Consider the following 27,218-nt stretch of genomic DNA (forward strand, 5'->3'; position numbering starts at 1 on the left):
TCCATTTCTGCTGGTTTGGCAACCCAGTTGTGGGGTACGTAACAGCTAGCAGAAGGTGTTTCCACTGTTACGAAAAAAGCAGCGTGCGAAAAAAATCCACGCGATAAAAGGCAGCGCGCGCCCTGAGCAGCCGCTCTCCCCCCGGATTCGTAACTGCAATCCCGCTGGCATTGTTTAAACACGTGTCTGTGAGCAGCCGTTTGCAAGATGAGTTCTATGGTATCGGAAAAGCCTGATAGAGCTCGTAAGGGTGTTACACTTAGCGTAAAACTGGACATAATTAAGCGTTTTGATCGTGGTGAACGAAGTAAGGACTAAGTGAGTTTGGCTTGTGGAAGCTGATGAAGATGATGTTGAAGAAGTTTTGGCATCCCATGACCAAGAACTGATAGATGAAGAGCTGATGCAATTGGAAGAGGAAAGGATAACAATCGAAACTGAATGAGTAATGATAAAGTACGACTTTAATTTTGAAAGGGTACGTCGGTTTAGGGGATATTTGCGGGATGGTTTGAGTACTTACAAAGAACTGTATGATAGAAAAATGCACAAGGCTCAGCAGTCAAGCAAGCCTTCCACATTAGCCACAGCAGACGACGATCCTCGACCTTTGACATCGAGGTGGGCAGTCATAGGAGAAGATGAGCTGCCTGCTCTAATGGAAACAGACGACACCCCAGTGTCCCACCACCCCAACCCCCAGGCCGCGGACAGGTACCGATTCGCGGAGAATGCAGCGGTAGCCGGGAGACACATAGCACATCTTTAAGAAAAAAGCCGAAATAAACATGCTAATTAATTAGGTGCCGCCCGACATGTAATTGTCGGTCCAGATCAGAGGCGATGCAATCGGAAATCGGCACTGATCTGGGCTGACTATTACGTGCCGGGCAGCACCTAATTAATTAGCATGTATATTTCAGCGTTTTTCTTAAAGATGTGCTGTGTGCCTCCCGGCTACCGCTGTACCCCTGCATGCTTTGCAAATCGCTATCGGTTCACTGCCTGGAGGGTGGGGGCCACTGCACCACCCAAACTCCGATGACTCAGTCTAACACACCATCATCAGTGTGCTCTGTGCTTTCCCAATTCCAGTAAGTGATATTACACAGTACATACATTATTTCTACTTTATATCGGCTGTGTATTTTTACGTGTTATTTGGTATGACTTAGCAGCTTCATAGCTTAAAGGTTACTGGAGAGCGCTTGCGCCGTGTTTTTGCCAACAGCGCTTGCGTGAGATTTTCGCTACGGAGAACAGTTTAGGCAATGATTGTGGAAAAGTATTCCTACTTTATATAAGCTGTGTATTTATCATATCATTCCTGCTTTTACTGTATGTTACTGTTATTTTAGGTTTTGTGTGTTATTTGGCATGATTTGGTAGGTTATTTTTGGGTCTGCAAACGCTCACAAAATTTCCCCATATCATAAATGGTAATCGCTTCTTCGCTTTATGACATTCCGGCTTACGAACCGTTTCATAGGAACGCTGTACCTTCGGATGGCGGGGGAAACCTGTACTGTGCAAAAGTCTTAGGCACTCTAGAATTTTGTTTTAGATGTTTACTTTTTGTCTTCTGTATTAGTGTGTCTGTAGAAAAGAGTGAATTTTAAAAAATAAAATGCTTTAGAGACATTTTTGTATTTTGTTAAAAAAGTAACATATTATAGATCACTTTTCAATAAGAGCTTAATTACTTTGCAGGTATATAGTCCAGTACATGATTAAACAAAAATGGCAAACAAGTGCTAATGATCAGTGACATAATGAGTTGAATGAATTAGACAGATTAACTGAAATAGAAATGGGTGAAGGAATCAAACTAGGCAAAGAGCAACCAAACTTAAAGTTGCGGTGTGTGCAGATTTAACCTTCAAATCATCACTCCTGCTTGTACTATATAGCAAGAGTGAGCAAAGCAACAAGGCATAAGATGGTCATCTTGCATCAGCAAGGTCTCTCCCAAGCAGAAATTTCGTAGCGGACTGGAGTTTCAAGATACGTTGTCCAAGCTCTTCTGAAGAAGCACAGAGAAACAGGCATAGTTGAGAACTAGAAACACAGTAGTCAGCCATAGAAACAGAATGCAACGGACAAAAGATGCATCAAGCTGATGTCCCTTTTAAATCAGAAGAAATCCAGCACTGCTATCAGCTCTGAACTCACAGAGACCACTGGAATCCAAGTAGGCGCCTCTTCAGTCCGGAGAAGTCTTGCCATGGAAGAGTTGCTGCCAGAAAGCCATTCCTCTGAAGTGAAAGTAAAGCCGAAAGACACACCTACGCACAAAAACACAAGGACTGGGATGCTGAACAATGGCAGCAAGTGCTCTGGACCAACAAGTCAAAATTAAATATTTATTGGCTCAATCAGGAGGCTGTTGGTTCATAGAAAAGTGGAGAGCACTAAATAGTTTCTGCTACTTTAGCTGTCTGTTTCATCACTGAAAAGTATTAAAAATATGAATTTTCTGCCTTGCAGAATAAATAATCCAACTATGTGAAATTATATCTGTCCCTGGTCCCTTTAATGACATTCCAGTAAGCTTATCAGGGGCCAAAATTTTTTTCATTTCCTTTTCTCAAACCAATACCTTTCTTTCCTCTGTTTATCATCTTCATCTTTGCACTGCAAATTTTACAGTCCTTTGACTTTCTTGTCAAAGATTCATTGCTGTTCTCCAAGTCCCAAATGCAGTTTTGTTTACCATTAAGTTATCAGTTTATCCTTCCTGCACAACACAACTGAAAACAAAAAATGGACACCTGGAGGGTGCCGTGGTAATGTAATGGTTAGCATGGGTATCGGAGTTCAGAGATAATTTCTGGTACCTTTTGTAAGGAGTTGTATGTTTTCCCCATGACTATGTGGGTTTCTCCAGGTGCTCCTGTATAGTCCAAAGATGTACTGGTTAGTAGGTTAATTGGTAATTGTAGATGGTCCTGTGATTCGGCTAATGTTAAATAGGTGAGTTGATGGCCGTGCAGCTTCGTTGGCCAGAAAGGTCTATTCTGCACTTTGACTCTTAAAAAAGTTTAAATACAGTGCCTATAAAAAGTATTCACCCCCGAAGTTCTCCTGTTTTATTGCTTTACAGTATTGAATTACAGTGAATTTAATTTGGCTTTTTTGACACTGATCAACAGAAAAAGACTCTTCTGTGTCAAAGTGAAAACTCATCTCTACAAAGTTATCTAAATTAATTACAAATATAAAACACAAAATAATTGATTGCATAAGGTTCAGTCCCTTCAAGTCAATATTTGGTAGATACAACTTTGGCAGCAATTACAACCGTGAGTCTGAGTGGATAGGTCTCTATACCAGCTTTGCACGTCTGGACACTGTAATTTTTCCCCATTCTTCTTTAAAAACCTGCTCAAACTCTGTCAGATTGCATGGAGATCGTGAGTGATTAGCCCTTTTCAAGTCCAGCCACAAATTCTCAATTGGATTAAGGTCTGGACTCAGACTTGGCCAGTCCAGGGCATTAACTTTGTTGTTTTTAAGCCATTCCTGTGTAGCCTTGGCTTTCTGCTTGGGGTCATTGTCTTGCTAGAATACAAATCTTCTCCCAAGTCACAGTTCTCTTGCAGACTGCATCAGGTTTACCTCCAGGATTTCCCTGTATATTGATGCAGGTTTACCTCCAGGATTTCCCTGTATTTTGGTGCATTCATTTTACCCTCTACCTTCACAAGCCTTCCAGGATCTGCTGCAGTGAAGCATCCCCACAGCATGATGCAGCCACCACCATGCTTTACGTTAGGGCTGGTGTGATTTGGATGATGTGTGGGGTTTGGCTTACACCAAACATAGCATTTAGTCTGATAGCCAAGGAGCTCAATTTTGGTTTCATCAAACCATAGAACCTTCTTCCAGCTGACTTCAGAAGCTCCTACATGTCTTCTGGCAAACTCTAGCCGACATTTCATGTGAGTTTTCGTCAATGGTGGTTTTGTCTTTGTCACTCTTCCATAAAGCTGCGACTGGTGAAGCATCTGAGCAACAGTTTTTGTAAGAGCAGTCTCTCCATCTCAGCAACTGAAGCTTGTAACTCCTTCAGAGTTGTTGTAGGTCTCTTGGTGGCCTCACTAGTCCCCTTCTTGTATGGTCAGTCAGTTTTTGAGGATGGCTTGCTCTAGGCAAATTTACAGCTGTGCCATATCCTTCATTTCTTGATTGATTTTACTGTACTCCAAGGGATATACAGTGACTTGGAAGTTTTCTTGTACCCATTTCCTGACTTGTGCTTTTCAATAAACTTTTTGCGGAGTTGTTTGCAGTATTTTTTTGGCTTCATGGTGTAGTTTTTGCCAGGATACTAACTCACCAGCAGTTGGGCCTTCCATGTAGAGGTGTGCTTTTACTACAATCATTTGAAACCTTGGCTGCACCAGTGATTATTTGGTGTGCCATATTAAAGGGGATGAATACTTATGCAATAAATTATTCTGTGTTTTATATTTGTAATTAATTTATATCACTTTGTAGAGATATGTTTTCACTTTGACATGAAAGAGCCTTTTTCTGTTGATCATTGTCAAAAAAGCCAAGTTAAATCCATTGTGATTTAATGTTGTAAAACAATAAAATATTAAAATTTCCAAGGGGGGAGTGAATACTTTTCATAGGCACTGTATAATAAACGTGCAAAGGAAGTCTGACGATTAGAAAACTCTGATCCACAAAAGACTAGGGTCCAAAGAACTTCACTCCAATTAATTTGATTTCTTATCTTATATACAGTATGCATTGCACAACAGTGAAATGACTCCCTAACCTGGTAAGCTGTAATCATGTCTATGATGCTTTCACTTAAATATGAATACCACTTTAATTGTATTCTCTTTTTAGTGCCTTATATGTAGTGGACTTAAAGAAATTTAGAAAAATTGCTGCTGGTGATCGACTCAGAGGACAGTATCAAGGTCTCAGTCAAGACCCCAACAGCCTGTCCAATCTTGACCAGGTTTGTGTGCATGGTTTTATTGCTGTACTATGGGAAGAAGGTAGGAATATTCATATCATTTGTGGTATACTCCAAGACTAATCTACTTAGCTGTTTACCTTTTACATGGTTGTGGGTATTTTTGTGGCTCAGATTCTAAATTCTAGGAACATCTTGGAGAATTCAAAGGTATTCACTAGTTTCTGAAACTGAAAATCCAGATAAAGCTTTGCTGTTCCATTGATGTTGAGGGATCTATTGAGTTGTATACAGGGTCATGTGGCAAGCTGAAAACTCAGAATCTTCTATGCAAAAACATCTGTGTCTTTGCTCTTTAGCAAAAATCCTGTTCTTTTCAATTTATCTTATCACAATCCTTAAAAGGTGAAAAATAATTCCTCCCTCATCTTCCTCATTAAATTTGTTGTAGTTGATGTATCTCACTGTATTGATCCATTGTTATTTGTAGCTCTTTAATAGAAATTGGGTGTTTTGTTTTTAACATTGCAATAGTAACAGCACTTAAAAAACTAAAGTGTGGGGCAGTTTGGAACAATCCACGAATGCAAAATGTGCAAAGTAAATGCAAGATTATATTGTATTACTGTGTCACTTATCCTTCAATACTTGGAAAATCAGGAATTCTGCAGTACTTTGCAAAAGCAACACAAGTCTTAACAATTCTAACCTTATCTCTGTTGAAATCACTCCACTTGGCTAATTCAGTGTTTGCAATCAGTGAAGACAATGATTTTGCTATACCATCATTAGACCAGGATGATTGTTTAGCCATATTCATCCTCTGGAACAATAACTGCTGTATTTGATTATCCAAACAGTTCTGCTATTATCAACTAATCATTCCTCTTAAGATTTAAGATTATTTAATGTCATTTCCAGTACATAAGTGTAAAGAAGAAGAAAATAAGTGTTAATTTGCGATGTAGCACAAAATAACACAAGATAAAGAACACAATAATGAAAAATCACAACAAATATAAATATATAAAATGGCTCATATGCATAGATTGATTGTATATCCATAAAGTGATGCCAGGCACAAGGTGAAGTGGGTGGGGGTGTTGATCAACTGTATTGCTTGGGGAAAGTAACTGTTTTTGAGTCCGGTGATCCTGGCATGGATGCTACATGGCCTCCTCCCTGATGGGAGTGGGACAAATAGGTCCATGAGCAGTGTGGATAGGATCCTTCATGATGTTACTGGCCATTTTTTGCACTTTTCTGTATAGATGCCCTTGATGGTGGGTAGGCTGGTGCCGGTGATGTGTTGGGCAGTTTTGACTACCGCTGTAGAGACTTCCTGTCTGCTGCAGTGCAGTTTCCATACCATGCAGTGATGCAGCATGTTAGGAGGCTCTCTACTCTACATCTGTAGAATGATGTGAGTAGGGTGTGCATTGTCCAGCTGTCTTCAGCCTCCTCAGAAAGTAGAGGTGTTGTTGAGCTTTCGTGACTGTGTAGGATGTGCTCTGAGACCATGAGAGGTTGAGTGAGATGTGCACTCCCAGGAGATTGAAACTGTTCGCAGTTTCTACTGCTGTGGCGCCAATGTGAAGAGGAGTGTGGGTGGTGCGAATTCTCCTGAAGGTGATAACCATTTCCTTTGTCTTGTTGGCATTGAGGAAAAGGTTAATTGTCTGGCACAAGGCCTCGCTTCCACCTCCTCTCTGTAGGCCATTTCATCGTTGTTGGTGATGAGCCCTCCCACTGTTGTGTCATTGGCAGTCTTGACAGTGTGATTACTCTGGTGTTTGGCCGTGCAGTCAATGTGTGAGCAGAGTGTACAGCAGTGGGCTCAGCACACAGCTCCTTTTGAACTTGTGAATTTCAGTTTTAGCTAGTTGAACAACCTCCTTGGATCTACCCTATTGAGCCTTCTATATTTACTGGGAACCAATTTGACGTGTCTTTGCTGCACTCCCTCTTTATCTTGCATTTCCTTCTTTAGTTCAGCAGACAAAAATATTCAGTACTTTAGAGGAGACAAAACTGACTGCAGATACTGGAATCTGAAGCAAAAAGCAAACTGCTGAGGGTATCTTAGTGAGTCAGGCAGCAATTGTGGAAGGAAATGGACAGTTGTCAGAAGTAACTGCAATGCAATTATGGAATGTTGATTCATATTCCTTCATTGTCCATGAAATATTTCTAAAATCAATGCAAGGGAATTAAGTTGTGTGGGTGAAACCCACACTAAATTGTAAATCTCATTCAGATTTATGTAGTGATTTGGGAGCTGCCATTGTGGACCATTATTGGTAAATAAGTTGAGGATAAACATTTTATCCCTCTAAACAAGCTGGCCCTTGTTATTTTTCAGTCAGCTTTTCTACCTTTCTTTCTAACATTGTAGCATTCCAAGCTCCAATGCAAGACAAATAAATTTGCCTTACCGTTTATCCTATGAACACTAATTGGCTCTTCTCCTTAACGTGTCTTTTGCATTCTTTAACCTGTTTGTCCCCCAACAAACTCTTAGTCATGAGAGCAGCTATTCTGTAAAATAAAAATACATCCAAATTTATCCTCATTGACCATCAATTCAATTTATATTTTTAGTCTTATTATTTTTCCTTTGTGGAAATTTTCCTAAGTAAGGAGAGTGCTTGTTTTTGTCTTTCAAGTTAACAGCCTGGCGTTTCTCGGAATACATTATTGTTAGTAGATGTGCTTGGAGGGTGTCAGTTCTCCTAACTGTTCCCTCAGCAAAATTTGAAAGGTCCTCATTGTATAATTCTGAGTTTATGTGTTGGGTATTCTGACCCAGAATGATAACAACAGATTTGGAAGACAAAGAGTATTGGATAAAAACTGATCAGCCAAGCCTGCAAAGGGGCAATAGAGGACTTGATCCCTGGCTCTTCCTGTAATATAATTTTATTCCCATAATCACTTTCATATTTTAGTCAAACAATTTTCTTCTTAGTTGCCCTCCGTTGTTCCTTTGCAGGCTTGCATAATCCAGTTCTTATCCAGTGCCCTCACATGAATCTCCGTTGGGAATGGCAATCAGTTTAGGGAGCAAAGCCTGATTTTTTTTTGTTATCGCCCCCAGACATAATAAGACACTTGTAAATGATGCCCTGCCAGGACAATCAGTCTCTACAGAGACGAGGAAAAATAATTCTATTTTTAATTAAATGTCATGAGAAATGGATTTTCTCCTAAATGCATCAAATTGTACCATTTTTAATTATAAATTTACAGTGAGTAATGCCAGTTCACCCACTGTAACACTGTGATATAATACAACCTTTAATGCAATAGGCATTGTTTAATGCTTTTACATTAACCCACAAGTGTGTGTAAAAAAAAAGACAGTGCGTTTTTTTTTCTGTCTTATGGATGTAAGAGCTTCAGCAGGTTAGATTCACAGTACTTTTTTTAATTAAAATCTCTCCTCACATAGCTCTTGAGGAAATTATTAATGTTGAAAATTGCATGCACTCCACTAAGCTTTTCAATAGAAGAGCAGACCACTTGAAAGGTGTATTATTTGCCCAATTATTTCTGTAAATCATAATGAGATTTAAACTTCTGCTAATTTTGCAATTTGAGCTTCCCCTCCAACTCTCTATGCCCATGATCACAACCAAAATTTGTGCAAAGGCACATCTATGATACGAAATTTGTGTTTCTGTCTGTGATTAAAGTGGGTGTTGCATGTTTAGTAATAGATGATCACAGCAGCAATTTTGCACTGTTAATCTGTTGTGTGCTGCTGCTGCTCAAGAACAATAAAAACATCAAATCATGTTTTAAGGGCTATAATTGAACTATTAGCCCTAATTTATCATTGCAAAGGCGCCAAATAGTATGGAAATTTGCTAACAATACAAATATCTAGGAAAGATAATTTTTACATTAATAATCCTCTTGAGCAATGTGACTTATTCAGCATGATAACCTGATACTAATGTGTTGTTTGTATTATGCAATATCAATGACAGTAAGGAACAGTGACCCATAATTTGCTGTTACAGTGATAATAATGATAAATGCCATAATTTGGACACTTGCATTTTACAATGCTCTCTGATGCATTTAGGCCGTAGTTTGCCAGAAAATAATCAGGACATGTTACAGCAAGCATAGCGGTGGATTAAAGCAGCCTGAATGCTGTCTGATGCATATCCAAGTTACAGGAGGCCAGCACAGACAGATGAGGGATTACTTAACAAAGACACATTTACCTGATAACATGGGAAAGAATTGCAGAAGTGCCCAAATAATTTCATTCATTTTCACGCTGAAGCAGTATAAATATATAGGTGAGAGATTATAAACAAGTCTGTATTTCCTGAGCTGTGCAGTCCAGGGCCATATCTTATTAATTGTTTACATCCATGTTCACTGCATATGATAAAATGATAGGATAAAATATATGATCAACATAAAAATAAACTCATTTAGATTAAAAAAAAGTATTTAGTGCTTGGTTGTTAAATATATTTTTGTATTTCTCAATTGAGGGATAAGACTTCAGTAAAATTACCTGGAACAGAGAGGTAAAAGTCGTACCCTTGGGTAGCCTGATAAACAATTGGAAAATTTACTGATTAAGTCTGCTGAAGCCACTCAGTTAATAGGGTATTATTACAGTAGCATTAATTCAACAATTCAGTCTTTGTACTAGTTTAACAAAGTTGGAGGATGTGTGGATTTATAATAATTAGCTTTTCAACCATTATAGTGAGAGTTAATTTGATAAGAGAATCCCAATTTATCATTGTGTGACTTAAGCTTGATGTGATTAAGCATCACTCAACCAGATTTCCAATCTCCTCCTATATGCTGATTCATCACTACCTTTGATTCGGCCTACAACAGTGGTGTCATCAGCAAACTTGAATACGGCATTGGAGCTCTGCTTAGATACAAATCATGGAGGAGATGTTGTTGCCGATCTAAACTGACAGGTCTACCAGTGAAAAATTGAGGGTCCAGTTGCACAAGAAGATATCGAAGCTAAGGTCTAGGAGTTTATTGATTGGTTTTGAGGGGATGACGGTATTGAATGCTGAGTTGCAGTAGATGAAGGGCATCCTGATATATGTATCTTTGCTGTCTGGATGTTGAGTGAAGAGTCAATGACATGGCATCTGCTGTGGACCTGTTGTTCCAGCTGGCAAATTGGAGCAGATGTAAGTCACTTCTCAGGCAACAGTTGATGTGTTTCATCTCTAAGCACTTCATCACTGTGGATTTAAGTGCTACTGAGCGACAGTTATTGAGACAGGTAACCAGTCACCTGAGCATTGGTACCAATAACCAACCACCTGGGCATTAGTACCATTGAAGTCTGCTTAAAGCAGGTGAATAGCTCAAACCGCCGAAGTGAGAGGTTAAAGATCTCAGTGAACACTCCAGCCAGTCGATCAGCACAGGCCTTTAGAACTTGGCCAGGTATCCCATCTGGGCTAGATAGTTTTCATAGGTTCATCCTCCTGAAGGCTGCTCACATGTCATCTTCAGAGACTGAAATCATAGGATTGCTGGGGCCTGTGGGAGGTTGTGATGATTCCCCCATGTTTTGACAGTCAAAGCAGACATAGAAGTCATTGTGCTCATCTGGAAGCGAAACCCTACCGTAACTGTTGAGCATCCTTCGTTGATTCAGGTTTAGTCCAAAATTACCACTTTGCCTGTGAGATGGCTTTCCAGAGATTGTTCCTTGACCTCTTGTAATTTTCTTGGTCATTGGACTTGAATGCCTCTGATCTGGCTCTCAGCAGATTATGGATCTCATGGTTTCTGATTGGGGGATTCTTTGAAAGATTTTGTGAGGACACAATCGTCGACAACTGTTTTAATGAAGTCCGATACAGCCATGGTGTATTCATTGAGATCCATAGATGAGTCCTTGAACACAGCCCAGACCGCTGACTTGAAGCAATCCCGTAGCCACTCCTCTGCCTTCTGCAACCAGCACTTGGTTGTTTGAATCTCTGCTCTTTAGCCTCTGCCCGTATGCGGGTAGAAGGACAGCTAAGTGACCTAATTTACCAAAGTCAGGTGGTCATGGCCAGAAAACTGAAAGTTGGTGAGATCAAGAGAATGTGAAGTGTCGTGAATGTATTAGGTGGGAATGGACTGAGCCTAGGGGGATAGAATGGAGTCGAGGTATGCCGAAATGAGTTCAGTGGGGCAGGAGTAGGCATAGGTAATGGGCCTACTTAGACAGTCAGGTTTGTGAATCTTGGGTAGGAGGTAGAAATGACCAGTGCAGGTTAAGGGAATTATGAGTTTGGTGGCAGTGGATGGGAGTTCTCCAGAGTTGATAAAGTTAGTAATGGTGTGGGAGACTGTTGGTTCTGAGAAGGGTCCTTTTCAAGGGAGTAAGTAAGGGGAAGAGTCTGAGAGTTGCCATCTGGCCTCAGCAGGGTAGAGGTCAGTCCACCAGGCTGCAACAGCACCCCCTTTGTCTGTGGGTTTGATTGTGATGTTGGGATCGGAACAGAGAGAGTGAAGGGAAGTATATTCAACGTGGCTAAGGTTTAAAGTAGAGAGATGAGTCTGAAATTGAGCAGGTGATGACTCATCAGCAATTAGACATGAAAAGATCTAGAGCAAGGTGTCCAAGAAGAGGAGAAGGAGTCATCAGTGCAGGCTGTGGAATTCTAGCCAAAGAAGTGGGTTCTGAGACAGAGGCAACAGAAGAAGATCTCAATGTCATGGGTGGGCATGGAACTCATTGAGCTGCGGATGAAGGGAGATAAAGGTAAGGCCCTTGTTAAGGACAGATCATTCTGTCTTAGAGAGGAGAAGGTCAGAGGGAATGGAGAAGACACAGCAGGGATTAGAGTTGGGGTCAGAGGGGGGAGAAGAGTTGGTGGCATCAGATGAGTTGGTGGGACGGTTGGGGTGTTCAGGGAATGTAGGAAGGTGGAGGTTTCCAGAACCCAAGAAGTGACAGGAGAGTCTGAGAGACTCGGAGTTGGAAAGTGGTGGTGGGGAAAGGGGGCTGAGCCAGCAAGGAAAATCTCAGCCTGGAGATGGTGACATGCAAGGTTCAAGCTGGAACTGGAGATAGAGGCTGCATAATTCGCAGTCTGTAGGCGTCCACTGTTGTTGGAACCGGAACTGAAGATGGCAGGAATTATGACTGAGCATCCATTTTCAAATTTCATTTGCACCTCATAAGTTAAGATGCAATTTTCAAAGGTTATCAAGATATGTCAAAAAATATGAATTTGACACTTAATGACTGATAACATTATTGTTTGCAAAATGCATCCTGTGGAGCACTAAGTGAGTCATTGATGGCAGCTTCAACTGTTTTAGCTGTTCATTTGCAGATTCTAGCCATTGTATCCATTTTATTGATTGCTATAGTAAGTACTAATAGTCCTGCATTACAGTTGCAAATCTGGGTTTTAGTATTCTTTCTTCCAAAAGTCCAGCTAACTAAAGGTGATGTTAAATTCACAATATATCAAATTTTAATATAAAATTGTGATAAAGATTTCACTACTGTGTAATTTTGCTATTACAAAGGGCTTTGAATAGAGAATAGCTAATACTGGTTTGCAGTTGCTGGTTATTACAGGAATTGTTAACAAATACAACACTGGTTAATCTTAATAAAGTAGACAGCTTACAGTTCAAATTCTTTTTAGACATGTTTTGCAGCTGGAGTATTCATTCAAAACAGTATTTACAGTCTTTTTTTAAGGTTGTTGTGAAAATTGAATCAGGACATGAGAAAAATGATGCTGACAACTTAAAAGCACACATTATCATGATTGCTTTGGACCTGGTACCTCCTTTGTGACTTGTGATTTATGCATTGTTATTTGATAATTCACAAATCATACAGTTAACATGATCCCATTTGATAACTCCTATAAAGTTTCTCTGTGACTCCAGAATGATTGTTGATGGGCTTTGAGTACTTTTTGTGTCACTGAGGGGAAAATGTTTAGGTTATCTTATGATCACTTGAGGTTGAGGGTTTTTTTTGGAATGACTGTCTTTATAGGCTACACAGAACGAAGTATGTATGGCCGAAACAGATTGCACCACACCAACACATTGTCCAGTATGCTTTCATGTGGGCTTGCTGATGCTGTCAGAGAGGGCTTAAACTAGCTTGACAGTGGGTGGAACCTGACTATAGATTCAGAAGGGGAGCAGAATAGACAAAAACGGAATCTGGAGATGCTGAATATTAATACCGGAACAGAAGACAAAGCACAAACATATTTTATATTTTATCTATAATTAAACTGTAGCATAAACATGAGCAGGAATGATAACTCAGTGATCCTGCTTATCTGAGATAGTGGAGGATAAAGAGTGATTAACAATATAGTTAGGAATAATCATTGTGAGAAAAGATATGTTAGGATATCACATCAGGCTATACATGTTGAACTGCAGAATTGAAAAGGGTCAGTCAAGATGCTGGTAATGTACTATGGACAGTTCAAGGTAGATAGAGCAATTTTGTGATGTGCAAAAATATTAGTGCAGTAAAAGTAAGAGATTTCAATAACCCTGCTTTAAATTTGGATAGGGTACAGAGGAGAAAAATACAATATCTGAGAGTATTCCTTTTAACCAATTTCTTACAAGTATTACAAAATAGAGACTTAGTTTTATGGGTTGAAGCTGGGCATTTGGTATGAATAATAGAGAAATCTTACAATGATCATAACTCACTTAAATTTGTCATTGTGGAAAATGCTAAAGATGAAGGTTCTAAAGTGACAAATATTAATTGACTGACTACTGGTTCAGCAAAAGTGCATTGGACCAGCTACTTAAAAGTAACTTAGTGGTAACCATGGAAGTACTCAAGACAGAGATTAAAGGGGTTCCAGATTAACAAGTTACCATATATTTAAAAAAAAATGTGAAACTGCCAAAAGCTATAGAATGTACTTTGGAGTATCAAGAAGGAGATACATGTGAGAGTGGGAGCCGTTGAAAAAAGCAGGTCTCATTGCATATGAGTTTCTCTGTGAAGTAACAAGAGGGAGATCTGTTTGATAGCAGGAACCATTGAAAAGAGCTGGTCTTGATGCATATGAGTTTCAGTTTGGAGTAGCAAGCATAAGATCTCTGAGAGCAGTAACCATTAAAAAGAGCAAGTCTAATTGCATTGAGTTTCACGGGTCAATAAAAAGAAATGAGGTTTAAGTGGAGCGACCGTTGTGGGACGGTCATTGTTGGATTGGGACAGAGTTAAGAGAGGCTTTGGCTCAGGATGTCTCAGTGAGAAGTGGTGGAGGCCAAGGTTCCAGAGGCCGTTTTGAAGCAACTGTTGTGTGAATGGGCCAATGTAGGAGTTTGAGGTTTGAGGCTGTGGCTCAGAGGCACAGGTGAGGTTATACGATCAGATAAGGTTTTTTTTAAGTAGTTAATGAAAAGGATGCCAAATTATAACTAATTAAATTAAGTAGGAATGTATGGTGGTTCCAGATGATGAAATTTGCAGGAAATGTTGGTTGCTCAAGAAACTTGGGTTCAAAATGATAACTTGGAATTTGAGCTTCGTACAGTATAATGCATTGGGAAGGGGAAAGTTATCTGGACACACTTTTTTTCAGGAGGCTGTCACGGCCATTAGGTTAACTACTTCAAATCTGGTCTGTAGCCAAGGACAAGAGGGTGTGACAGCTAATGAGCTGGCTAGGGGAATCCAGAGATAGTGCTGGAGGACCCTCAGTCCTTGAACTTGTCCAACAGGTATGAGATTGTTGCTCCCTGTGAGAGGACAGTGGGGGCTGTAGGAAGGATGAGCAAATGAATCATGGCATCTAGGTTCAGGGAGCCATTCAAGAAGAGAGTTATAATTTGGAATAATATATTAAGGAGAATATACACAATTTTCTTTTGTAAGGATCAAGAGACCCTAGCGTATGTTGTCTGCCTGGTGTTGGGGTTCAGAACATCTTATCTGACTGTAGAGGAATTTGCAGTGGGTCAGGAAAGATTCAGTTGCGGTCCATATGGGTATCAATGATATATGAAGAACAGGGAAGGAGGTTCTGCTGAGAGAATTTGAGCAGCTCGAGACTAAAATAAACACAGAACAAAAAAGATCATCTCTGGATTGTTATCTGAGCCACATGCAAATTGGCACTGGATTAATAAGCTCAGAGTGCTAAATGTATGACTCAAAGGTTGATACTGGAGAAGTGAGTATGAAGTAGTGGGACATTGACAAGATATTGGGGAAGGAAGGAGCTGTTCCAGTTGGATGGGCTCCATCTTAAACATGTTGAACTAGGGTCCTACCAAGTCACAGAACTGGGGCAGTGGATACAGCTATAAACTAAATAGCAGGGGCTGGGTTTAATAGCTTGGAAAAGTAAGGATAAAGAAAAAGAGAAGGAGAGGTTACTAAAGTCTTCAGAATAAAGAATAAGACAAATTTAGAAGGATAAGAATTTAACTTAAGACAATGTGGAAACAAAACTGAAAAGAAAGATGGTGAATACAGGACCGGAGGTGTTATATTTGAATTCGTACAGTATTCAGAATAAGGTAGATGATTTTGTAGCGCAGATAGAAATTGCCAGATATGATGTTGTAGGCATCACTGGATTAAAGATCACAGCTGGGAGTTTTAATATCCAAGGATATGCATTGTATTGAAAGGACAGACAAGTGGACAGAAGGAATGAAATCACAACTTTAGAAAGAGGTGACGTAGGATCGGAAGGTGTAGAATCCTTGTGGGTAGGGTTAAGAAACTGCAAGGGTGAGAAGACCCTGATGGGAGTTATTTGCAGACCTCTGAACAGTAACCGGGATGTGGTGTACAATTTATAGCAGGAGATGGAAAAAGCCTGCCGGAAAGGCAATGTTATGTTAGTCATGAGGGATTTCAATATGCAAATAGATTGGGAAAATCAAGCTAATGCAGGATCCTGAGAGAGAATCTGTGGAATGCCTCAGATGGATTTTTGGAGAAACTTGTGGTTGAGTTCACTAGAGGATCAGCATTCTGGAATGGGTGTTGTGTAATGAACCAGATGTCATCAGGGAGCTTAAGGTAAAGGAACCCTTGGGAAACAGTGATTATAATATGATAGAATTCATCCTACAATTTGAGAGGGAGAAGCTGAAGTCAGATGTATCAGTACTACGGTGGAGTAAAGGGAATTACAGAGGCATGAGACAGGAGCTGGCCAAAGTTGATTGGAAGGGGCCACAAGCAGGGATGACAGCAGAACAGCAATGGCTGGAGTTTCTGGAAACAATTCGGAAGGCACAAGATAGAGACATCCCAAAGAAGAGGAAGTATTCTAAAGGCAGAATGACACAACTCTGGCTGACAAGGGAAGTCAAAGCAAAAGAGAGAACATATAAGGGCAAAAACTAGTGGGAAATTAGAGGATTAGGAAATTTTTAAAAAACAACAGAAGGCAACTAAAAAAACTACAAGGGGAAAAAAGACGAAATATGAAAGTAAGCTAGCCAATAATATCAAAAATGATACCAAAAGTATTTTTCAGATATATAAAGAGTGAAAAAGAGGCAAGAGTAGATGTTAGACCACTGGAAAATGATGCTTAGGGATAGTAGCAGGGGGTGGGGAGGGGGGAACAAGGAAATGCCTGACAAACTGAATAAGTATTTTGCAGTAGTCTTCACTGTGAAAGACATTCATAGTATGCCAGAAGTTCGAGAGTGTCGGGGGGCAGATGTGAGTTCAGTTGCTATTACTAAGGAGATGGTGCTTAAGAAACTAAAAGATCTCAAGGTAGATAAGTCACGTGGACCTGAAGGACCACACCTCAGGTTCTAAAAGAGGTCGCTGACGAGATTGTTGAAGCATTAGTAATAATCTGTCAAAAATCAATAGATTCTGGCATGGTTCCAGAGGACTGAAAAATTGCAAATGTCACCACTTTTCAAGAGAGGAGAGAGGGAGAAGAAAGGAAATTAAAGGTCAGTTAGCTTGACCTCAGTTGATGAGAAGATGTTGGAGTTAAGGATGTAGTTGTCGGGTACTTGGAGGCACGTCATTAAATAAGCCAAAATCAGCATGGTTTCCTTAAGAAAAAATCTTCCCTGGAAGAAATCTGTTGGAATTCTTTGAAGAAATAACAAAGGAGGATCGGTGGATGTTGTATGCTTGGGTATTCAGAAGATCTTTGACAAGGTGCTGCACATAAGGCTGCTTATGTGAGAGATAGGAGAGATGAGAGCCCAGGAGAGATACTAGATGGTTAGGATAATAAGCATGTTCTTCCTGTTCTTGGTGGAATAATGTATAAATCGTATAAATCCTAAACCCAGTTGATCGTATTCTGAGTCAAAATCACATAGGAATAAGACCATTTGTAGACTTGAGAAGAGAATCCATCACTTTAGTTGTAGTGGTTCAAGGGTATGCCCTCTTGAGACTAAACTCATTGTTCTCTTCGAAAAAAAACAGAAAAAAAATCAAAGGCAGTGTTATGAAGAAAAATTATCCCAGCTAAATAAAAATTCTAAAAATCTGCAGATACTAGAAATCTGAAATAAAAGCAAAGTACTAGAAAAAATTAACAGACCAGAGAATACTCTGTGGAAAGAGAAATAGGTAGCATTTGAGTATCCAAATGGAAGAAAAACAGAGAAATACAGGCAGAAATGGCCAGTTCTGATGCAAACAGATAGAAAGAGTGAATTACCTAAATACAGCCTCGGTGAAAGGTGTCCCTCGAGTTTGCACTGGTTTTCATTGTAACAGTGCAGGAGATCACAGACGAATGTTAAGAATTGGGAATGGGATGCTGATTAAAAAGGCAGGCAATCAGAAGTTCCAGGTCACTCCAGCAGTCTGTTCACAAACAAACAAAAGAACTTAATTTCTGTTTTAAAGTCATTTTTTTTTAACCCAACAAATCAACATCTGATCAACATCAGTGGGTCTGCAGTTGAGAGGGTGACTAGTTTCAAATTCCTCAATATACCTATCACCAATGATCTCACCTGGACTCCACCAGCTTTGTGGCAAAAGAAGCACAACAGCGTCTCTTCCACCTCAGGCGACTGATGAAGTTCGGCATGGGCCCCCAAATCCTCAAGACCTTCTACAGGGGCACCATTGAGAGCATACTGACTGGCTGTGTCACCGCCTGGTACAGGAACTGCACCAACCTCGATCACTGGGCACTGCAGAGAGTGGTATGGACAGCCCAGTGTATCTGTGGATGTGAACTTCTCTCCATTGAGGACATTTATAGCAGCAGGTGCAGAAAAAAAGGCCTGGAAGATCATCAGGGACACCAGTCATCCCAACCATAAACTGTTTCAGCTGCTTCCATCTGGCAAACAGTACCGCAGCATTAAAGCCAGGACCAACAGGCTACGAGACAGCTTCATTTTACAAGCCATTAGACTTTTAAATTCACATGTCTGTACATTGCAACAGAGTCATAACACGAAGTTTTTACTCCCTCATCTTGTGGGATGAATGTAAGATTTAAATAAATTCTAATTCTAATTCAAAGAAATTCTCACACCACTTTCTCTGCAGTAGATAGATTAATACATTTCTTAACTCCAAAGAGAGAGTCAGACTTGAAACTTTTTTTCACAAATGTTGCCCAAACTGCAGAAAATTTCCAGCATTTTCTGCTTTTAATTTTATTTTTCTGAGGTGTCTTAGTGAATAGTCATCTGTCAGTCAATAGAACAATTTATCTGCTTGTCATCATACTTTGGTTTGTGGGCATGCTGAGCACAAGTTATTTGTGAGCTGCTATATTTCCTGAATTTTTTGAAAAAGTGCTTGTATTTTGAAATTGGCGGTGAAAGGCTTTCGACAGTTGTCAAAAATGCTGTATAAATTGAATCTAAATTGGAAATTTCAAAGGTTAACTGAAGACAGTATGATTTGGTGTGATGACTAATGTACCTACAGTCACACAATGCAACTTTGTATGGGTAGCAGCAGATTTATTTGTAATGTAAACAACATTAAATTGAGGTAATAGTAATTCATGGTACTTATTGATGTACAGGTATTAAAATCCATGGTAAACAAAAACTGATTAAAATTACTTCCTTAGTTTAACTGCTAAATGTGTTTTACAGGATTTGCCTAACAACATGATTCATCAAGTGCCTATTAAATCCCTTCCACAACATTGGCTGTGGTGTGAGACGTGGTGTGATGAAGCATCTAAGAAGAAAGCTAAAACTATTGATTTGGTAAGTACGCTCTTAGAATGTCTGCTGCTCGCCGAAACATCATAATTCATTCTGGTGTTTCAGTGAGATCCAGATATAACAGAAAATGGGTTTGTTTTTGGCAAGTTTCTTTCCATTAGAGACAAGAGTAATATGATGCACTATACGTGCTCTCAGCTTTTCAATAGAAGAAATTATAGAGAATGAACCGTTATAAGGCTGTTGTAAAAGTGAAAAGGGTCTGGGTACATTGTCTGGAAAAAAAAACAATACAAAAGAAAATAAACTATTCTCTTTGTACGAACCCTCAGTCTGGTCACACCTTGATGACTGAATACTCTATTCTCTTGTAGGCCCCATCACTATTGGGAAATATGGACACTGAAGAGAGGGCTAATTGATGCCACTTCAAATGTTCCTAGTTGCCAGAAACGACTAAGGGAACCAGTGGTTTTTTTTTGGCTTTTAAAAGATTCTTGACATTGTGTAGATCTAACTGAAGTTTTTAATAATGGAAGCATTTAACAGTTGCACTCTTAGATGGAGACTAGTTATTTGAGCTGATTATTAACTAAAAGCATGCTTTTTTGTGGCCTTTATAGCAGCTGTTCCTGTTGCACAAAGCACAGCACCTGATCCAATGAACTCTGGACATTGAAAGGGGTTTACAGTCTGAAATGGATTGAGTATTTTGTCGACCAAGAATAGATCTCTATAAAGTGAAAATGTTTGATCTAATGTGTCAGATTGTCCATGTTACCCATTTTGAGGTTGTTTCCACCCTTCTAAACAATGTTGAACAAATTGGAAGTATAGTGGTGCAACTAGTCAAACTGCTGCCTAAAAGTGCCAGTGACCTAGGTTCATCCATTGCATATTCTCTCTGCGACTGTCGATTTCCCCCAGGAGGTCTGGATTCCTCCCATATCTCAAAAAGATGGTAGGTTAATTGACCACTGTAAATTGTCCTCAGTATGCAGTAAGTGGAAAAATATGGGAAGGAATTGATGGTAGTGGGTAAGGGTAGGAATGATTTTTAAAAAAATCTGTGTTTGAAGGTCAGTGTTGACTCACTGGGTTTTCCTGCTGCATCTCGCATTAAATGAGTTTCATGAACCAAATATTAAAGTCCTTATTATATTTGTGGGTCTTGACCATCACTGTCTGTAAAATTCTAATAACCAGCATTTAATTTGACATTTCCAGTGCAATAACCCTATGACTAAAGAGCCCAAATTGGAAGCAGCTATGCGAATTGTCCCTGAATGGCAGGACTACGATCAAGAACTTAAACAATTCCAGAGGCTGTTGCAAGAGGAGAAGTTGAATGGACGAACTCGTGCCAGTACGAAAGGTGAGGCTGGCAACATCATTGTATATTTGAGATTTCTTTTAATTTAAGGGCACGCTAGAAAGAAATTAAAATGACTGCATTGATAGTTTATGAGCTTTACGCTCAAAAGTAAATATTCATGATTAAGCAGGTTTCAAAATATATTTTTCACTAAAATAAGCATTAAAGGCAAATCATGGAATCAGAAATAGGAGAAAATTTGCAGATGCTGGAAGTCCAAGCAACAACAAACACAAAATGCTGGAGGAACCCAGCAGGCTGGGCAGCATCTGACTGGTTTTGAGTCAAATTTTATGGTTAAGAGGTGTATTACGGACTCATCACAAGGAGTCATAGCATCTAATCTTATTCATTAACATTTGGTTAAATGCACTTTAGTAGACTGTTGCAATTCTCAATGGATATGACTGAGCAAGTAAGCAGTTGAAGTATGAATGTGTAAAGCAAGTGAGTGCATGTGAATGATTGAATATTGCTCTCTATGCAACTTGGGAAAAAAACTGATAAAAATACTAATATCAAGAATTCTTATCAAAGTTTGCATGTTCCTTATTGAATGTTCAGTATTGTGATTTGTTTTTTGGATTAATAAATAATGAAAATTTTTAAAATATGAAAATGAACATAGTCTATAATGGTTAGATTTCTTGTTTAAACATTTGTTATATGTCTAGAAGTGTAATACATTTACTGATGGCTGCCTGCAGCAAAATAATACAAATTGCATGTCCTGTAATTTTGTAACCATATAAAAATAAAGGAAATTCAGTGTTACAAGGAAAGTTCCTAGGAAATTAGTTATGATGAGAGCCTAGGTTAGGATTGCGACAGTGATAAAAGAGAGTCATTGTGGAAACAGGCAATGTTGGATATTTCCTTGATTTTTTTTGTGTGAGCTCTAACTTAATGGATTCTCTTTCATTTTGCAGATCATGTCCCACATTCTGAGTTCTGAGGTGTGAACATGAGACCAGTTTAACTCTGTTCAAGGAGTTGTTCTTTTTTTCCTACATGAAATCTTCTCAAATATGGCAAAGCTCCAAGATTGGAATGAAAATGTACAATTAGTTTTGTTCTTTTTTAAATATAAGGTGTATCATAATTGGGGTTCGGTTCTGTGGACAGGTAAAGCAATGGGGTTGCAAGCATCATTAGAAAATGTATAGGTATTCACCTCAGGGACAAAGAAAATCATGCAAAATTTGACTGTTTCTGCACATTTGTCAATGAAGTATAGGAAAGCCAAGAACTATAGGGATAACCTGAGTTCCCAATAATCAAATCTTAAAATCTTTAGAAGTATTGACTTCCAGATTCCTGGATTTAACTTATCTCCATTAGTCAGTGCAATGTTGATGAGGCCTAAAACTCATTTACAGCATCTGTCTGTCTTTTTTTCTTTCCCTCTACCCTCTCCCCTCTCCCCTCTCCCCACTCTCCTCCCCTCTCTCTTCCCCCTCCCCTGCTCGCTCACTCACTCTCTCACACACACACACACACACATGCACGCAAATACAACTGCTTACATTCTGTTTCGCTTACCTGCCCTATGTATTTTTGTCATACATACGGTGTGATACTCTCTACTGAATGACCACCAGACCAAGATGATTTTTTGTTTGAAGTTAATATATTCTATTCTACAAGCTATGCTTTGAGCATGATACTCAGAAGCTTCAGTTGTGATGTTAAATACATCAGTGTTTTGAGTGTTCCAGATAACATAATGCAAAACTGCGATGCAAATGGGATGCTTGGTTGAGGAGTAGGTATTTTATATTGTTTGGTATTTTTTACTCTAGAAAACAGTTCTGCTTTGAAAGGTGTTAAATGCAGCTCACTGTCTGATGTATAGATTTAGAATATTTGCACACTAGAACTTATTGATAATGTATATTTGTTGTTTAAGCCTCCACAATCAAGAATACCTTGCAGACCCAAAAGTTGCTGTACTGTCAAGCATACATTGGAAACCTTCAACTTATGCAATTCAAACCTAATTTTCACAATACCAGTTTTCAGCATGTACAAATTTACTATTGTATCCTTTCAGTATAATCAACAGCCAGATTACTGTCTCCATAAATAATTCAAAGTGCATTTCATAGCACAAGTCGCAGTTCCTATGATGCATGTACATTACTGTACTGTGATTTCTAGATTTTCTTTTTTGTTCACCCCACTTAATTGCAGTATAACAGGGAGGAAGATTAGTACAGAATTCTTTATTTATTCTTGAAGAGATTTGCAAGAACGCAATTGTTTGTGTCATTACTGATATAGATTATGTCCAAAACTGGTATATCACTGGTTTGGTAGCACACTTTATGGAAGGAAATTCTTCTCATGTTTAACTGTAGAGAATATTACCTGAAGCTTGTGTACAAATCTGAACCAGTTGGATTTTACTCTTTTCCCATTGTTTCGGTCAAAGTACGAAGTTTGCTTTCTTTGAATTCCATTTCAGTAATAGAACATGAACTATTCACTTTGGCCTCGAGGTATGATATTGTTTCAAATGCATTTCCATTATTAAGTGTTTCAGTGAAATGTGGATATTTCTGAAGCTGAACTGTAAATTTTCAATATCTGCCCTGATGGAAAGCGTTAACTGAACCATTCCTTAATTACATAGTATGATGTTGACTGTCACTTAGATTAATCATTCGTTTTTATTTTGATATTATTTGCACTCTGCTTTTTCTGTTGGGATTGTTTTCCTACACTGAAAAGGGAAGAGATTTGCAAGTTGGAAAATGAATACAAGAGCCTGAAACTTTGAGAAGATAGCACATTACTGGACAACTATGTATCAGAATTTAGCCTGCATTAGCTTCTGAATGATGTGTTGACAGGGTCTATAGTATAACAAGCAAGATGAAAACTGGGGGAATAGTCTGGTATTCCAGAGGGGGTGGTACTTTCCTTTCACTGCTGTGAGCAATTTGTGGTTCTTATTCAAAGCTGAATTTCTAAGTTGCTCAAATAAATTGACTTGAGATATCTTTTGGATCAGAATGGACAGTTGGTCTTTACTTGTACTGAAGGAAGCTAGTGTGGGTAGTAGTATTTAGCAGTAACCATGTGTCCACAGGAAGTGACTGTTTTATTGAGATAATTAAAAACTAAGATACTTCAAATGAAGTGTCCAACATCCAGGCAATTGAAGTGCTTATGAGTGGCCTGAAACATACCAAAAATTGACCTGGCTCTGATGTTTTTTGGGACTCACTGTTGCTTCGGAAGAATCTTTCCAGTCACAGTCAGTGCTATAATGTAGAATTTTTTTTAAGGTTAAGAATGTTCAAGTCATTAATAAATACCAATGTTTAAATGTTGCATGATTTTATTTTGCTTTTGAACTTTTGCATTCTATAGCCAAAATGTGAACTTTGGGATATTTATGATTCTGAATTTTTGTTTTGAAAAAGTCTTCTCAATATTTTATGTAGTTGCAAGACTGTTATCTGTAATGTGTAAAATACAAATCAAATTCACTCTTCTACATTTTCAACATATTGGATTTTGTTCCTTAAATTTGAACAGTGGGAATTGGAGATAGGTAAACTTTCAGTATGGTTCAAACTCCAACTGTTACTTTGAAATATCTAAAACAGATACTTTCAAAATTATATGGAAAGCTACACTATTCCTTTCCAGTCCTGAAGAAGTGTTTTGGCCTGAAACATTGACTGTTTATTCATTTCCATAGATGCTGCCAGACCTGCTGATTTTCTCTAGCATTTTGAGTGTTGCTTTGGATTGTCAGCATCTGCAGACCAACTGCTGAACTTTAAATATATCTCTCTCAACTTTTCTGCCATCAATATGAAGTTTGCTTAAATACAAATTGGCTTAAGTATCCAGGTGAGGCAACGCTTCAACTGTGAGTCGATAGGGGTCACCTACTGTATCTCGTGCTCCTGGTGTGGCCTCCTGTTTACCATGAGACCTGACGCAGATTGGGAGACTGCTTCGCCGAGCACCTACCTCCATCCACCAGAAAAAAGTGAGCTCTCCCAGTCGCCCCCCATTTTAATTCCACTCCCCATTCCCTTTCCAACATGTCAGTCCTTGACCTCCTCGACTGTTAGGATGAGGCCACACTCAGGTTGGAGGAGTAACAGCTTGTATTCCATCTGGGTAGCTTCCAACCTGATGGCATGAACATTGATTTCTCAAACTTCTAGTAGTGCCCCCCACCCTTCACCATTCCCCATTCCCATTTCCCCCTCACCTTATCTCCTTACCAGCTTATCACCTCCCTCTGGTGCTCCTCCCCCTTTTCTTTCTTTCATGGCCTTCTGTCTTCACCCAATCAGCTTCCCCCTTCTCCAGTCCAGTATCTCTTTCATCAATCAACTTCCCAGCTTCTGACTTCACTCATCCCCCATGCCCCCTCCCGGTTTCACCTATCGCCTTGTGGTTCTTCCTCACCTCTACCCACTTTCTTACTCTGACTCATCTTTTTTTTCCAGTCCTGATGAAGGGTCTCAGCCCAAAACATTGATCATACTCTTTTCCATATATGCTGCCTGGCCTGCTGAGTTCCTCCAGCTTTGTGTGTTGCTTGGCCTAAGTATCATTTGAAGAGGATTTATACTAATTATCCCTTCTCATACCTAGATCATCTGATGTTCTCTAATAAAATTTTACTTACTTTATACCTACATTAACCCATATATTTGTCTTCTTAAAAAAAAATCAAGAAAAGACCTCTAAGACTTCTGCTCTCCAGAGACGTTGAAAAACATACACCTTACTTAAGTTCTTTTGGTAGTGTTTTAGGTTTTTGCTTTCTTTATTATTTTTAGTTACTAGCCGAGAGTGCCTTGAGCTTGTCCCTTGATTTACAATACCAGCACTGATGTGGAGCTCTCAAAGGACTTAAAATCAGAATCATAATCAGGTTTAATATCACCAGTATATGCTGTGAAACTTGGTGTCTTTGCGGCAGCAGTTCAATACAATACATAATAGTAGAGAAGAAAAACTGAATTACAGTTCAAGTATATATGTTAAATTGTTAAATTAAATAACTGGTGCAAAATAGAAATAAAAAGTAAGTAGTGAGGTAGTGTTCGTGTTTTCAATGTCCATTCACAAATCAAATGGTAGAGGGGAAGAAGCTGTTCCTGAATCGTTGATTGTGTGCATTCACGCTTCTGTATCTCCTTCCTGATGGTAGCAAGGAGAACAAGACATGACCTGGGTAATGGGGGTCCTTAATGATAGCGGGTCCTTTCCGAGGCATCGCTCCTTGCAAATGTCCTGGATACTACAGAGACTAGTGCTCATGATGGAGCTGACTAAGTTTACAACCCTGCAGCTTGCATCGATCCTGTGCAAGAGCACCCCCCCCCCCATACCAGACAGTGATGCAGCCAGTTAGAATGTTTTTGGAGACATACTAAATCTCAAAACCCTCATGAAATATTGCTGCTGTCTTGCCTTCTTTGTAGCTGCATCAATATGCTAGGTCCAGGAAAGATCCTCAGAGATATTGACACCTAGGAACTTGAAACTGCTCACTGTTTCCATTTCAGTATAATGAAATGATACAACAGCTTGTATATTTTGTTAATTCAGAGTTATTGAGTACAAGAAATTGTAATCGTGAGTTTTACACAACCTGTGAAATGGAAGATTGCTCGTTTTTCAACACCACACTTGTAAAGTGCTATATATTGGAAAGGGTTTAGAGGGCATCATGTACTTAAAAGGATGTACTTAAAAGCAGTCATTTAAACTTCACAATCTAGGAACAGCGTGGGGAAGGAAATTGTATAATATGCAATGTAGCATATTTAATTGAGATGCACCCATATTATTACTCTGTTATCATGGAGAAAAATAAATTAGAATTGTGATTTTTAAAACAATTCATGACATGGAATATTGTTAATTTTTCATCACACTTTTAAGTAATGTGTATTGGAAACATACTGTATAACATAACATTACAGCACAGTAGAGGCCTCTTGCCTCACATTGCTGTGCTGACGTTTTAACCTACTCTAAGATCAATCTAACCCTTCCCGTATATACCTCTATCAAATCTCCTCTTAAACTTCTACGTTCTAAAGAATACAGTCCTAACCTATTCAGTCATTCCATATAACTCGGGTCCTCCAGAGCTAGCAACATCCTTGTAAATTTTCTCAGTACTCTTTCAACATTATTTACATATTTGCTGTGGGTAGGTAACCAAAACTGCACACAATACTCCAAATTAGGCCTCACCAATGTCTTGTACAACTTCAACATAACATCCCAACTCCGGTTCTCAATACATTGTTTTATGAAGGCCAATGTACCAAACATTTTCTTTACAACCCTATCTACCTGTGATGCCACTTTCTATGAATTATGGACCTGTATTCCCAGATTTGTTTGTTCTACAACATCCCTCAGTGCCCTACCATTTGCTGTGTAAAACCAGCCCTGGTTGGTCCTGCTGAGGTGTAATACCTCGCACTCGTCTGTATTAAATTCCATCTCCCATTTTTCCAGCTGATACATATCCATCTGCAAGCTATAATAGCCTTACTCACTGTCCACTACACACCCAAACTTGCCGATCTATTTAACCACATTATCATCCAGATCATTAATAAAATGACAAACAACAAAGGACTCAGCACTTGTGGGACACCACTAGTCACAGCCTTCCAGTCAGAGACGCTACTCTCTGGCTTCTCCAACAAAGCCAATGTCTAATCCAATTTACGACCTCATCCTGAATGCCGA

The 27,218-nt window shown here is 39.2% G+C and overlaps 1 protein-coding gene across 2 annotated transcripts in view; it reads left to right on the plus strand.

Moving 5' to 3' along the window:
• Window positions 1-23,970, plus strand: part of uggt1 (UDP-glucose glycoprotein glucosyltransferase 1) — a 171,753-nt gene extending 147,783 nt beyond the window's left edge. For both annotated transcript variants that reach the window (XM_063046046.1, XM_063046047.1), the window contains 4 exons: window positions 4,864-4,978; window positions 19,019-19,135; window positions 20,321-20,468; window positions 21,398-23,970. In XM_063046046.1, coding sequence (XP_062902116.1) covers window positions 4,864-4,978; window positions 19,019-19,135; window positions 20,321-20,468; window positions 21,398-21,423 — 406 coding nt within the window. In that variant the 3' untranslated portion in view covers window positions 21,424-23,970. The remainder of the gene's footprint in view (window positions 1-4,863; window positions 4,979-19,018; window positions 19,136-20,320; window positions 20,469-21,397) is intronic.
• The last annotated feature ends 3,248 nt before the right edge of the window (window positions 23,971-27,218 follow it).

Source organism: Mobula hypostoma, chromosome 4, assembly GCF_963921235.1.
Source record: "Mobula hypostoma chromosome 4, sMobHyp1.1, whole genome shotgun sequence".
In the NCBI taxonomy this organism is placed as follows: domain Eukaryota; kingdom Metazoa; phylum Chordata; class Chondrichthyes; order Myliobatiformes; family Myliobatidae; genus Mobula; species Mobula hypostoma.